Source organism: Scyliorhinus torazame, chromosome 26 (assembly GCF_047496885.1).
Source record: "Scyliorhinus torazame isolate Kashiwa2021f chromosome 26, sScyTor2.1, whole genome shotgun sequence".
Taxonomy (NCBI): domain Eukaryota; kingdom Metazoa; phylum Chordata; class Chondrichthyes; order Carcharhiniformes; family Scyliorhinidae; genus Scyliorhinus; species Scyliorhinus torazame.
Window position 1 is genome coordinate 36,875,584 of NC_092732.1, and position 14,045 is coordinate 36,889,628.

Sequence of the window (14,045 nt, forward strand, 5' to 3'; positions counted from 1 at the left end):
GGAGGAAACACACCAGGGACACGGGGGGCAGAACGTGCAAACTCCGCACAGACAGTGACCCAAACCGGGAATCGAACCCGGGACCCTGGCGCTGTGAAGCAACATTGCTAACCACTGTGCTACCGTAACCCAGGTTTCTCCTGACAGAGAATTGATTTTGCCCTTCAAAACACCTTTTGGAAGTCCACATACACAACATCCACCACACTACCCAAATCGACCCCCTCAATCAGGTTAGTCGGACACCATTTGCATTTCACACACCCTTGCTAATCCCAAAAAATATTTAATTCTGTACTTCACAACACTCAAAGATCATTGTGCAGGACGAGCATATAAACTTTAAAATATAAGCAGACAGTCGAGGTTTTCAAAGAAGCACATCTAGATGAAATGAAACTGGAATGAAAATCGCTTATTGTCACAAGTAGGCTTCAAATGAAGTTACTGTGAAAAGCCCCTAGTCGCCACATTCCGGCGCCGGTTAGATGGTCCACACATGTTTAGCACAGGGCTAAATAGCTGGCTTTGAAGGCAGGCCAGCAGCACGGTACAATTCCCGTACCAGCCTCCCCGAACAGGCGCTGGAATGTGGCGACTAGGGGCTTTTCACAGTAACTTCATTTGAAGCCTACTTGTGACAAGCGATTTTCTGTTCATTTCATATTGTCCCTTGAGGGCCGTTTGCTTCTGACGCGAGCACTGGTTTCAAAATCAGCATCTTTGGGGTATTTCCATGCAATGCACTGGGTAACTAGGGGCTTGGCATTTCATAGAATTTGCAGTGCAGAAGGAGGCCATTCAGCCCATCGAGTCTGCACCGGCTCTTGGAAAGAGCACCCTACCGAAACCCACACCTCCACCCTATCTCCATAACCCAGTAACCCCACCCAACACTAAAGGCAATTTATCACGGCCAATCCACCTAACCTGCACATCTTTGGACTGTGGGAGGAAACCGGAGCACCCGGAGGAAACCCACGCAGACGCGGGGAGAACGTGCAGACACCGCACAGACAGTGACCCAAGCCGGGAATCGAACCTGGGACCCTGGCACTGTGTAGCGAATTGTGCTAACCACTATGCTACCGTGCTGCCCATTTCCACTGGGTAAAGAATTAAAAAGGGGAGAGGGGGATGAGTGAATAGCCTAGCGTGCTGGCACAGGCCGAGACCGATGGTATTCTGCGCTGATGGAATTGGGTGAATTTGGGAGGGTGCCTTGGCAAATATACCTGCAGAAGGCATGTAGATTATCTTCAAAAAGAGGTATTGAATATAGGCTAACATTACTGAGCTGTGAGACGGCCTGGCATTATCAGTGATTCGTGCAACAACTTAGCCGTGTTTGTGAGCAAGATGCTCCAGGTGTTTTCCTCTTGTTTCTCAAAATTCCTGGGCTGGGAAAGTTTCCGTAACCTGTCCCCTCTCTTGCTGTCTTCTTGGGTGTGCTGTCACTTCTCTCTCCCATACCCCCCCCCCAACTTATGACTGATTTTAAAAGGTGCTTTTGAACCCATGGCTTGGCTCGTTTGATATATTTTTCTTTGACCAGGCCCCAGGAGTCAGGAACTTGGACCCACCACAGACCACCCTAACGCTGTTTCCTCGGGGGTTGCATGTTTGCACGCTTATGGAGCTTGTATTTATTTTAACTGCGCATTCGTATGCTTTCTATTGCAGAGGCGACAGAGGACGTGGTCGTGGACGTTTTGGCGCAAGGGTGGCCCAGTTGGGGGGTACGTGCCACGAGAGACTCGTTTGTTTAGATTCTGTCTGTCACAGACCAGATTTTATTAATTTGAAACTTTATTTGTTCACACATACAGGTTCAGACCATTCGTCCCTCACATTCCGTTCGACTTTTACGTGGTAAGTAACAGTACATCCCTCTCTCTCTCTCTCGCCCTGTGTCCTCTCTCGCCCTGTGTCTCTCTCGCCCTGTGTCTCTCTCGCCCTGTGTCTCTCTCGCCCTGTGTCTCTCTCGCCCTGTGTCTCTCTCGCCCTGTGTCTCTCTCGCCCTGTGTCTCTCTCGCCCTGTGTCTCTCTCGCCCTGTGTCTCTCTCGCCCTGTGTCTCTCTCGCCCTGTCTCTCTCTCGCCCTGTCTCTCTCTCGCCCTGTCTCTCTCTCGCCCTGTCTCTCTCTCGCCCTGTCTCTCTCTCGCCCTGTCTCTCTCTCGCCCTGTCTCTCTCTCGCCCTGTCTCTCTCTCTCTCGCCCTGTCTCTCTCTCTCGCCCTGTCTCTCTCCCTCGCCCTGTCTCTCTCCCTCGCCCTGTCTCTCTCCCTCGCCCTGTCTCTCTCCCTCGCCCTGTCTCTCTCCCTCGCCCTGTCTCTCTCCCTCGCCCTGTCTCTCTCCCTCGCCCTGTCTCTCTCCCTCGCCCTGTCTCTCTCCTCGCCCTGTCTCTCTCCCTCGCCCTGTCTCTCTCCCTCGCCTGTCTCTCTCCCTCGCCCTGTCTCTCTCCCTCGCCCTGTCTCTCTCCCTCGCCCTGTCTCTCTCCCTCGCCCTGTCCTCTCTCCCTCGCCCTGTCTCTCTCCCTCGCCCTGTCTCTCTCCCTCGCCCTGTCTCTCTCCCTCGCCCTGTCTCTCTCCCTCGCCCTGTCTCTCTCCCTCGCCCTGTCTCTCTCCCTCGCCCTGTCTCTCTCCCTCGCCCTGTCTCTCTCCCTCGCCCTGTCTCTCTCCCTCGCCCTGTCTCTCTCCCTCGCCCTGTCTCTCTCCCTCGCCCTGTCTCTCTCCCTCGCCCTGTCTCTCTCCCTCGCCCTGTCTCTCTCCCTCGCCCTGTCTCTCTCCCTCGCCCTGTCTCTCTCCCTCGCCCTGTCTCTCTCCCTCGCCCTGTCTCTCGCTCTCGCCCTGTCCCTCTCTCGCCCCGGCCCTCGCCCGCTCTCGCCCCGGCCCTCGCCCGCTCTCGCCCGGCCCTCGCCCGGCTCTCGCCGGCCCTCGCCCGCCCTCGCCCGCTTCTCGCGCCCCGGCCCTCGCCCGCTCTCGCCCCGGCCCTCGCCCGCTCTCGCCCCGGCCCTCGCCCGCTCTCGCCCCGGCCCTCGCCCGCTCTCGCCCCGGCCCTCGCCCGCTCTCGCCCCGGCCCTCGCCCGCTCTCGCCCCGGCCCTCGCCCGCCTCCGCCTCGCCTCGCCCCGGCCCTCGCCCGCTCTCGCCCTCGCCCGCTCTCGCCCCGGCCCTCGCCCGCTCTCGCCCCGGCCCTCGCCCGCTCTCGCCCCGGCCCTCGCCGCTCTCGCCCCGGCCCTCGCCCGCTCTCGCCCCGGCCCTCGCCCGCTCTCGCCCCGGCCCTCGCCCGCTCTCGCCCCGGCCCTCGCCCGCTCTCGCCCCGGCCCTCGCCCGCTCTCGCCCCGGCCCTCGCCCGCTCTCGCCCCGGCCCTCGCCCGCTCTCGCCCCGGCCCTCGCCCGCTCTCGCCCCGGCCCTCGCCCGCTCTCGCCCCGGCCCTCGCCGCTCTCGCCCCGGCCCTCGCCCGCTCTCGCCTCGCTCGCCCCGGCCCGCTCTCGCCCCGGCCCTCGCCCGCTCTCGCCCCGGCCCTCGCCCGCTCTCGCCTCGCCCGCTCTCGCCCCGGCCCTCGCCCGCTCTCGCCTCGCCCGCCCTCGCCCTCGCCCGCTCTCGCCCCGGCCCTCGCCCGCTCTCGCCTCGCTCGCCCCGGCCCTCGCCAGCTCTCGCCCCGGCCCTCGCCCGCTCTCGCCCCGGCCCTCGCCCGCTCTCAGCCCCGGCCCTCGCCCGCTCTCGCCCCGGCCCTCGCTCGCCCGCGCTCTCCGCCTCGCCCGCTCTCGCCCCGGCCCTCGCCCGCTCTCGCCCCGGCCCTCGCCCGCTCTCGCCCCGGCCCTCGCCCGCTCTCGCCCCGGCCCTCGCCCGCTCTCGCCCCGGCCCTCGCCCGCTCTCGCCCCGGCCCTCGCCCGCTCTCGCCCCGGCCCTCGCCCGCTCTCGCCCCGGCCCTCGCCCCGGCCCTCGCCCGCTCTCGGCCCCGGCCCTCGCCGCTCTCGCCCCGGCCCTCGGCCCGCTCTCGCCCCGGCCCTCGCCCGCTCTCGCCTCGCCCGCTCTCGCCCCGGCCCTCGCCCGCTCTCGCCTCGCCCGCTCTCGCCCCGGCCCTCGCCCTCGCCCGCTCTCGCCCCGGCCCTCGCCCGCTCTCGCCTCGCTCGCCCCTCGCCAGCTCTCGCCCCGGCCCCTCGCCAGCTCTCGCCCCGGCCCTCGCCCCGGCCCTCGCCCCGGCCCTCGCCCGCTCTCGCCCCGGCCCTCGCCCGCTCTCCCGCCCCGGCCCTCGCTCGCCGCCGCTCTCACCCCGGCCCTCGCTCGCCCGCTCTCGCCCCGGCCCTCGCTCGCCCCGGCCCTCGCCCGCTCTCGCCCCGGCCCTCGCTCGCCCCGGCCTCGCGCTCGCCCCGGCCCCTCGCCCTCGCCCGCTCTCGCCCCGGCCCTCGCCCGCTCTCGCCCCGGCCCTCGCCCGCTCTCGCCCCGGCCCTCGCCCGCTCTCGCCCCGGCCCTCGCCCGCTCGCGCCCCGGCCCTCGCCGCTCGCGCCCCGGCCCTCGCCCGCTCTCGCCCGGGCCCTCGCCCGCTCTCGCCCGGGCCCTCGCCCGCTCTCGCCCGGCCCTCGCCCGCTCTCGCCCCGGCCCTCGCCCGCTCTCGCCCCGGCCCTCGCCCGCTCTCGCCCCGGCCCTCGCCCGCTCTCGCCCCGGCCCTCGCCCGCTCTCGCCCCGGCCCTCGCCCGCTCTCGCCCCGGCCCTCGCCCGCTCTCGCCCCGGCCCTCGCTCGCCCGCTCTCGCCCCGGCCCTCGCTCGCACCCGCTCTCGCCCCGGCCCTCGCTCGCCCGCTCTCGCCCCGGCCCTCGCTCGCCCCGGCCCTCGCCCGCTCTCGCCCCGGCCCTCGCTCGCCCCCGGCCCTCGCCCGCTCTCGCCCCGGCCCGCTCTCGCCCCGGCCCTCGCCCGCTCTCGCCCCGGCCCTCGCCCGCTCTCGCCCCGGCCCTCGCCCGCTCTCGCCCCGGCCCTCGCCCGCTCTCGCCCCGGCCCTCGCCCGCTCTCGCCCCGGCCCTCGCCCGCCTCTCGCCCCGGCCCTCGCCCGCTCTCGCCCCGGCCCTCGCCCGCTCTCGCCCCGGCCCTCGCCCGCTCTCGCGCCTCGCCCGGCCCGCGCCCGCTCTCGCCCCGGCCCTCGCCCGCTCTCGCCCCGGCCCTCGCCCGCTCTCGCCCCGGCCCTCGCCCGCTCTCGCCCCGGCCCTCGCCCGCTCTCGCCCCGGCCCTCGCCCGCTCTCGCCCCGGCCCTCGCCCGCTCTCGCCCCGGCCCTCGCCCGCTCTCGCCCCGGCCCTCGCCCGCTCTCGCCCCGGCCCTCGCCCGCTCTCGCCCCGGCCCTCGCCCGCCCTCGCCCGCTCTCGCCCCGGCCCTCGCCCGCTCTCGCCCCGGCCCTCGCCCGCTCTCGCCCCGGCCCTCGCCCGCCTCTCGCCCCGGCCCTCGCCCGCTCTCGCCCCCGGCCCTCGCCCGCTCTCGCCCCGGCCCTCGCCCGCTCTCGCCCCGGCCCTCGCCCGCTCTCGCCCCGGCCCTCGCCCGCTCTCGCCCCGGCCCTCGCCCGCTCTCGCCCCGGCCCTCGCCCGCTCTCGCCCCGGCCTCGCCCGCTCTCGCCCCGGCCCTCGCCCGCTCTCGCCCCGGCCCTCGCCCGCTCTCGCCCCGGCCCTCGCCCGCTCTCGCCCCGGCCCTCGCCCGCTCTCGCCCCGGCCCTCGCCCGCTCTCGCCCCCGGCCCTCGCCCGCTCTCGCCCCGGCCCTCGCCCGCTCTCGCCCCGGCCCTCGCCCGCTCTCGCCCCGGCCCTCGCCCGCTCTCGCCCCGGCCCTCGCCCGCTCTCGCCCGGCCCTCGCCCGCTCTCGCCCCGGCCCTCGCCCGCTCTCGCTCTCCGCCCCGGCCCTCGCCCGCTCTCGCCCCGGCCTCGCCCGCTCTCGCCCCGGCCCTCGCCCGCTCTCGCCCCGGCCCTCGCCCGCTCTCGCCCCGGCCCTCGCCCGCTCTCGCCCCGGCCCTCGCCCGCTCTCGCCCCGGCCCTCGCCCGCTCTCGCCCCGGCCCTCGCCCGCTCTCGCCCCGGCCCTCGCCCGCTCTCGCCCCGGCCCTCGCCCGCTCTCGCCCCGGCCCTCGCCCGCTCTCGCCCCGGCCCTCGCCCGCTCTCGCCCCGGCCCTCGCCCGCTCTCGCCCCGGCCCTCGCCCGCTCTCGCCCCGGCCCTCGCCCGGCCCTCGCCCCGGCCCTCGCCCCGGCCCTCGCCCGCTCTCGCCCCGGCCCTCGCCCGCTCTCGCCCCGGCCCTCGCCCGCTCTCGCCCCGGCCCTCGCCCGCTCTCGCCCCGGCCCTCGCCCGCTCTCCGCCCCGGCCCTCGCCCGCTCTCGCCCCGGCCCTCGCCCGCTCTCGCCCCGGCCCTCGCCCGCTCTCGCCCCGGCCCTCGCCCGCTCTCGCCCCGGCCCTCGCCCGCTCTCGCCCCGGCCCTCGCCCGCTCTCGCCCCCGGCCCTCGCCCGCCCTCGCCCGGCCCTCGCCCGCCCTCGCCCGCCCTCGCCCCGGCCCTCGCCCGCCCTCGCCCGCCCTCGCCCCGGCCCTCGCCCGCCCTCGCCCCGGCCCTCGCCCGCCCTCGCCCCGGCTCTCGCCCGGCCCTCGCCCGCTCTCGCCCCGGCCCTCGCCCGCTCTCGCCCCGGCCCTCGCCCGCTCTCGCCCCGGCCCTCGCCCGCTCTCGCCCCGGCCCTCGCCCGCTCTCGCCCCGGCCCTCGCCCGCTCTCGCCCCGGCCCTCGCCCGCTCTCGCCCCGGCCCTCGCCCGCTCTCGCCCCGGCCCTCGCCCGCTCTCGCCCCGGCCCTCGCCCGCTCTCGCCCCGGCCCTCGCCCGCTCTCGCCCCGGCCCTCGCCCGCTCTCGCCCCGGCCCTCGCCCGCTCTCGCCCCGGCCCTCGCCCGCTCTCGCCCCGGCCCTCGCCGGCCCTCGCCCGCTCTCGCCCCGGCCCTCGCCCGCTCTCGCCCCGGCCCTCGCCCGCTCTCGCCCCGGCCCTCGCCCGCTCTCGCCCCGGCCCTCGCCCGCCCTCGCCCCGGCCCTCGCCCGCCCTCGCCCCGGCCCTCGCCCGCCTCGCCCCGGCCCTCGCCCGCCCTCGCCCCGGCCCTCGCCCGCCTCTCGCCCCGGCCCTCGCCCGCTCTCGCCCCGGCCCTCGCCCGCTCTCGCCCCGGCCCTCGCCCGCTCTCGCCCCGGCCCTCGCCCGCTCTCGCCCCGGCCCTCGCCCGCTCTCGCCCCGGCCCTCGCCCGCTCTCGCCCCGGCCCTCGCCCGCTCTCGCCCCGGCCCTCGCCCGCTCTCGCCCCGGCCCTCGCCGCTCTCGCCCCGGCCCTCGCCCGCTCTCGCCCCGGCCCTCGCCCGCTCTCGCCCCGGCCCTCGCCCGCTCTCGCCCCGGCCCTCGCCCGCTCTCGCCCGGCCCTCGCCCGCTCTCGCCCCGGCCCTCGCCCGCTCTCGCCCCGGCCCTCGCCCGCTCTCGCCCCCGGCCCTCGCCCGCTCTCGCCCCGGCCCTCGCCCGCTCTCGCCCCGGCCCTCGCCCGCTCTCGCCCCGGCCCTCGCCCGCTCTCGCCCCGGCCCTCGCCCGCTCTCGCCCCGGCCCTCGCCCGCTCTCGCCCCGGCCCTCGCCCGCCCTCGCCCGCTCTCGCTCTCGCCCCGGCCCTCGCCCGCCCTCGCCCCCGGCCCTCGCCCGCCCTCGCCCGGCCCTCGCCCGCCCTCGCCCGCCCTCGCCCGGCCCTCGCCCGCCCTCGCCCCGGCCCTCGCCCCGGCCCTCGCCCGCCCTCGCCCCGGCCCTCGCCCGCCCTCGCCCCGGCCCTCGCCCGCCCTCGCCCCGGCCCTCGCCCGCCCTCGCCCCGGCCCTCGCCCGCTCTCGCCCCGGCCCTCGCCCGCTCTCGCCCCGGCCCTCGCCGCTCTCGCCCCGGCCCTCGCCCGCTCTCGCCCCGGCCCTCGCCCGCTCTCGCCCCGGCCCTCGCCCGCTCTCGCCCCGGCCCTCGCCCGCTCTCGCCCCGGCCCTCGCCCGCTCTCGCCCCGGCCCTCGCCCGCTCTCGCCCCGGCCCTCGCCCGCTCTCGCCCCGGCCCTCGCCCGCTCTCGCCCCGGCCCTCGCCCGCTCTCGCCCGGCCCTCGCCCGCTCTCGCCCCGGCCCTCGCCCGCTCTCGCCCCGGGCCCTCGCCCGCTCTCGCCCCGGCCCTCGCCCGCTCTCGCCCCGGCCCTCGCCCCGCTCTCGCCCCGGCCCTCGCCCGCTCTCGCCCCGGCCCTCGCCCGCTCTCGCCCCGGCCCTCGCCCGCTCTCGCCCCGGCCCTCGCCCGCTCTCGCCCGGCCCTCGCCCGCTCTCGCCCCGGCCCTCGCTCTCTTTCTCTCTCTCGCCCTCGCCCCGGCCCTCTTTCTCTTTCTCTCTCTCGCCCTCGCCCCGGCCCTCTTTCTCTTTCTCTCTCTCGCCCTCGCCCCGGCCCTCTTTCTCTTTCTCTCTCTCGCCCTCGCCCCGGCCCTCTTTCTCTTTCTCTCTCTCGCCCTCGCCCCGGCCCTCTTTCTCTTTCTCTCTCTCGCCCTCGCCCCGGCCCTCTTTCTCTTTCTCTCTCTCGCCCTCGCCCCGGCCCTCTTTCTCTTTCTCTCTCTCGCCCTCGCCCCGGCCCTCTTTCTCTTTCTCTCTCTCTCGCCCTCGCCCCGGCCCTCTTTCTCTTTCCCTCTCTCGCCCTCGCCCCGGCCCTCTTTCTCTTTCTCTCTCTCGCCCTCGCCCCGGCCCTCTTTCTCTTTCTCTCTCTCGCCCTCGCCCCGGCCCTCTTTCTCTTTCTCTCTCTCGCCCTCGCCCCGGCCCTCTTTCTCTTTCTCTCTCTCGCCCTCGCCCCGGCCCTCTTTCTCTTTCTCTCTCTCGCCCTCGCCCCGGCCCTCTTTCTCTTTCTCTCTCTCGCCCTCGCCCCGGCCCTCTTTCTCTTTCTCTCTCTCGCCCTCGCCCCGGCCCTCTTTCTCTTTCTCTCTCTCGCCCTCGCCCCGGCCCTCTTTCTCTCTCTCTCTCTCTCTCTCTCTCTCTCGCCCTCGCCCCGTCCCTCTTTCTCTCTCTCTCTCGCCCTCGCCCCGTCCCTCTTTCTCTCTCTCTCTCTCTCTCGCCCTCGCCCCGTCCCTCTTTCTCTCTCGCCCTCGCCCCTGTCCCTCTTTCTCTCTCTCTCGCCCTCGCCCCGTCCCTCTTTCTCTCTCTCTCGCCCTCGCCCCGTCCCTCTTTCTCTCTCTCTCTCTCTCTCTCTCTCTCTCGCCCTCGCCCCGTCCCTCTTTCTCTCTCTCTCGCCCTCGCCCCGTCCCTCTTTCTCTCTCTCTCGCCCCGTCCCTCTTTCTCTCTCTCGCCCCGTCCCTCTCTCGCCCTGTCTCTCTTTCTCTCTCGCCCTCGCCCCGTGTCTCTCTCTCGCCCTGTCTCTCTTTCTCTTTCTCTCGCCCTCGCCCTGTCTCTCTCTCTCTCTCTTTCTCGCCCTCGCCCTGTCTCTCTCTCGCCCTCGCCCTGTCTCTCTCTCGCCCTCGCCCTGTCTCTCTCTCTCGCTCTCGCCCTGTCTCTCTCTCTCTCTCTCTCGCCCTCGCCCTGTCTCTCTCTCTCTCTCTCTCTCGCTCGCCCTCGCCCTGTCTCTCTCTCGCCCTCGCCGTATCTCTCTCTCTCTCTCTCGCCCTGTGTCTCTCTCTCTCTCTCTCTCGCCCTCGCCCTGTCTCTCTCTCGCCCTCGCCCTGTCTCTCTCTCTCGCTCTCCGCCCTGTCTCTCTCTCTCTCGCCCTCGCCCCGTCCCTCTTTCTCTCTCTCTCTCGCCCTCGCCCCGTCCCTCTTTCTCTCTCTCTCGCCCTCGCCCCGTCCCTCTTTCTCTCTCTCTCGCCCTCGCCCCGTCCCTCTTTCTCTCTCTCTCGCCCTCGCCCCGTCCCTCTTTCTCTCTCTCTCGCCCTCGCCCCGTCCCTCTTTCTCTCTCTCTCGCCCTCGCCCCGTCCCTCTTTCTCTCTCTCTCGCCCTCGCCCCGTCCCTCTTTCTCTCTCTCGCCCCGTCCCTCTCTCGCCCTGTCTCTCTTTCTCTCTCGCCCTCGCCCCGTGTCTCTCTCTCGCCCTGTCTCTCTTTCTCTCTCTCTCGCCCTCGCCCTGTCTCTCTCTCTCTCTCTTTCTCGCCCTCGCCCTGTCTCTCTCTCTCGCTCGCCCTGTCTCTCTCTCGCCCTCGCCCTGTCTCTCTCTCTCGCTCTCGCCCTGTCTCTCTCTCTCTCTCTCTCTCTCGCCCTCGCCCTGTCTCTCTCTCTCTCTCTCTCTCGCTCGCCCTCGCCCTGTCTCTCTCTCGCCCTCGCCGTATCTCTCTCTCTCTCTCTCTCTCGCCCTGTGTCTCTCTCTCTCTCGCCCTGTGTCTCTCTCTCTCGCCCTCGCCCTGTCTCTCTCTCGCCCTCGCCCTGTCTCTCTCTCGCCCTCGCCCTGTCTCTCTCTCTCGCTCTCGCCCTGTCTCTCTCTCTCTCTCTCTCTGTCTCTCTCTTGCTCTGTCTCAGCTCAAACTAGAAATTTGAAGTTGTTTTACCCAGGAGAAGATTGTATTGATGTGACTTTACTGTGTGCTGCTGCTCTGAAGTGTCGGTCTGCCACTGTTGGGCAATGGCGGCTGTGAAAGTAGCCTTTTTTGCAAGCAGGCACGTGACGTTGAGTTGCCCACGCAGCCTCGGTACTAGGGCTCCGTTCCATAAGCCCGGCGAATTCCGTACTTCCTGTGGCCTCGGCACAGTGTAGTCCTGCTCGGGCAGCACCGAGATTGCAGCTAGGCTGCCCTTCAGACAAGGCAATAAAGTTTAAACCAAGGCAGCTCTTCCATTTGTTCAAAGGGACAACGTAAATGGAAGCTGTTAGAAAAGGTTTAAGGACTTATCTGGTCCTCGCCCCCGTGAATTAACACAAAAGATGGAGATTTTTTTTTTTTTTAATGTTTTTTTTGTTGTTGCGAGTTCTTGTTGACCATTGAGTTTCAAGAACCGTCGATTTAATGGGAAGCCCTTTGAAGCATTTTGATGTTTTGCAGTCTGAGAAATTTACGACGGGGAGTAAGGAAGTGCCGGCAAAATTGTACCTACTCTTATCATGTTAGAGTGCGAAACGGGCGTCAAGGGCACAAAGACAGTAGGGGAGGAACGAACGGGACTGAAAGCTGACCGATCCTCTGCAGCTCGGGCTTCTGTAAGTGCTGGCTGCAGTGGAAGAGGGTGCATTGGTTTTGATCATCTACATATCCCGGCGGCTGTTTCATAAAGGATGTTCTGAGAATGCAGAGGCCAGTTAGCCTGAGCATCAACTAAAATCCCACACGGATGTGGGCAGCACAGTGGCTGGCACTGTTGCTTCACAGCGCCGGGATCCCAGGTTCGATTCCCGGCTTGGGTCACTGTCTGTGCGGAGTCTGCACGTTCTCCCCCGTGTCTGCGTGGGTTTCCTCCGGGTGCTCCGGTTTCCTCCGTGCTCGTTAGGTGAATTGGACATTCTGAATTCTCCCTCCGTGTACCCGAACAGGCGCCGGAGTGTGGCGACTAGGGGCTTTTCACAGTAACTTCATTTGATGTACCGGCACGCGAGGTTACTGTACAAAATTGAGGCTCACCGGACTGGGGCTGATTTATTTGAACGGTTTGAGCTTCGGTTGGCAGACAGAAAGCTGGCAGTGGGAATCGAGCGTTTACAGACTGGCAAGTGGGCACTGCATTCACCGCACGAATCGATGCTGGGGCTCCGACTACTACCCACTGTCTGCATGGCGAGGGGACCAAACGTAACACGTCCAGGTTTGCTGACGAGGCAAAATTTAAGTGAAACGCAAGCTGTGAGGCAGACGCACAGAGGCTGGATAGAATTTACAGTGCAGAAGGAGGCCATTCAGCCCATCGAGTCTGCACCGGCTCTTGGAAAGAGCACCCTACCCAGGGTCAACACCTCCACCCTATCCCCATAACCCAGTAACCCCACCCAACACTAAGGGCAATTTTGGACACGAAGGGCAATTTAGCACGGCCAATCCACCCAACCTGCACATCTTTGGACTGCGGGAGGAAACCGGAAACCCGGAGGAAACCCACGCAGACGCGGGGAGGACGTGCAGACTCCGCACAGACAGTGACCCAAGCCGGGAATCAAACCTGGGACCCTGGAGCTGTGAAGCGTATGAGAAAATGTTGCTGACTCTCAAATCCTCCTGCATCAGGTTCTTGTATCATTCAGTTTGCAGGGGCTCTGTTGACCCCGAGCCAGCCAGCTTCTCTGGGAGTCTGTGCCACCTGCACTGACCTGCAAGTGTGTTCGGGGTCTGGTAATGCTGCACGGTGCAGTTTCTGCATCGACGCGGCGCTCGTGCTAGTCTCGAATCTTAACGCAAACAAAACGCTTAATTGCCTCTCTGCTCCCGAGTCTCTGCTTTTCCAAACGGGTGTGTTGTGTTGTTTCTTTCCCCCCCGCTGCAGTGCGAAATGGCCTTTCCCCGGGTGAAGCCTGTGCCTGATGAAACCACCCTGAGCGAGGCCTTGCTAAAACGGAACCAGGATCTGTCCCCGACCCAACCGGAGCAGGTAAGAGAGAGGGACGTGTACGGGCATGTTGATCGGACACCCCGCTTGGTCTTGCAGCTGCTGTGTCAGTGGTCGGTGTGCGCACCGTCTGTACCGCATCCATGTGCCTAACTGGTGTGCTGGTAGACTATTCACCTGCGTGCAGCATCACAGCTGATGTCATTCCGATTCCACCCTCTCCTGCTTGGGTCTTTTATGACCAGAACCCAGCGGTAATTTCAGGGCGGGGAGTTTGCCTGGCTGATAATATTATAATATGGTCCCATCCAGGGCTCGGGTAAAGTGCAGACAAGTGACACTTTACTAGTGTTCAAGGGTCCGTGCGGTGCCACTGCCTGGAGAACCCCTGCGCAGACCCTCTCGGGGCAAACTTTATCCTCTCCAACTTTGATAAACCCTGCCATGTCATTTATCCAGGCTTCCACACTGGGGGAGCTTCGCATCTTTCCACACTAACAGGATCCTCCGCTGGGCTACCAGGGACGCAAAGGCCAGGATACCGGCCTCTTTCGCCTCCTGCACTCCCAGCTCGTCCGTTACCCCAAATAATACCAGCCCCCAACTTGGCTTGACCTGGACTTTCACCACCTTAGATATAGTTCTCGCAAAACCCCTCCAGAACCCATCCAGTGCCGGGCACGACCAGAACATATGGGCATGGTTCGCCGGGCTTCCCGAGCACCTCCCACATCTGTCCTCCACCCCAAAGAACCTACTCGGCCTCGCCCCCGTCATATGCGCTCTGTGAATAACCTTAAACTGTATCAGGCTAAGCCTGGCACATGAGGAAGAAGAGTTAACCCTACTCAGGGCATCAACCCACAGACCCTCTTCAATCTCCTCCCCCTCTTTCATCTCCTGGTATATCGCCGACACCTTGCCCTCTCCGACCCATACACCCGAAATCACCCTGTCTTGAATCCCCGGGAGCAACGGAAATTCCCTCAGCTGTCGCCTTACAAACGCCCTCACTTGCATGTACCTGAACGCGTTTCCCGGGGGTAGCCCAAACTTCTCCTCCAGCGCCTCTAGGCTCGCAAACGTCTCATCAATGAACAGGTCCCCCCATTCTTCTAATCCCTGCCCGATGCCAGCTCTGAAACCCCCGTCCATCTTTCCTGGACAAACCGATGGTTACCCCTGATCGGGGACCACACCGAGGCTCCCATCGCACCCCTGTGTCGCCTCCACTGGTCCCAGTTCTTAAGTTCTTCATGCGCACCCCCCTCCCTCCAGGCGAAGACTGAGACATCCTCCCCCGTCCCCGTCTGCAACTCCGGCTGGTCTGACACCCCGAATATAGCTTCCAGGGGACCGGGTTCCACGTCCACGCCCCCGAAACGATGCTGAACACACCGTCCTCTAAAACCGTTCCAGCTTCAGGCAGGACCGAAACACATGGATATGGTTCGCAGGGCCCTTCCCACACTGCTCGCAGACATCCTCCACCCTCTCAAAACAACCAGCTCACCCTTGGCTTTGTCAGGTGCGCCCTGTACTCCCTCCGCCTTCAGCTGTATCAGCCCC

The 14,045-nt window shown here is 68.2% G+C and overlaps 1 protein-coding gene across 1 annotated transcript in view; it reads left to right on the plus strand.

Moving 5' to 3' along the window:
- The first annotated feature begins 1,653 nt into the window (after window positions 1–1,653).
- Window positions 1,654–14,045, plus strand: part of ilf2 (interleukin enhancer binding factor 2) — a 40,178-nt gene continuing 27,786 nt past the window's right edge. The window contains exons 1-3 of the mRNA XM_072490627.1: window positions 1,654–1,739; window positions 1,830–1,872; window positions 12,414–12,518. Of these exons, the coding sequence (XP_072346728.1) occupies window positions 12,420–12,518 (99 nt within the window). The 5' untranslated portion in view covers window positions 1,654–1,739; window positions 1,830–1,872; window positions 12,414–12,419. The remainder of the gene's footprint in view (window positions 1,740–1,829; window positions 1,873–12,413; window positions 12,519–14,045) is intronic.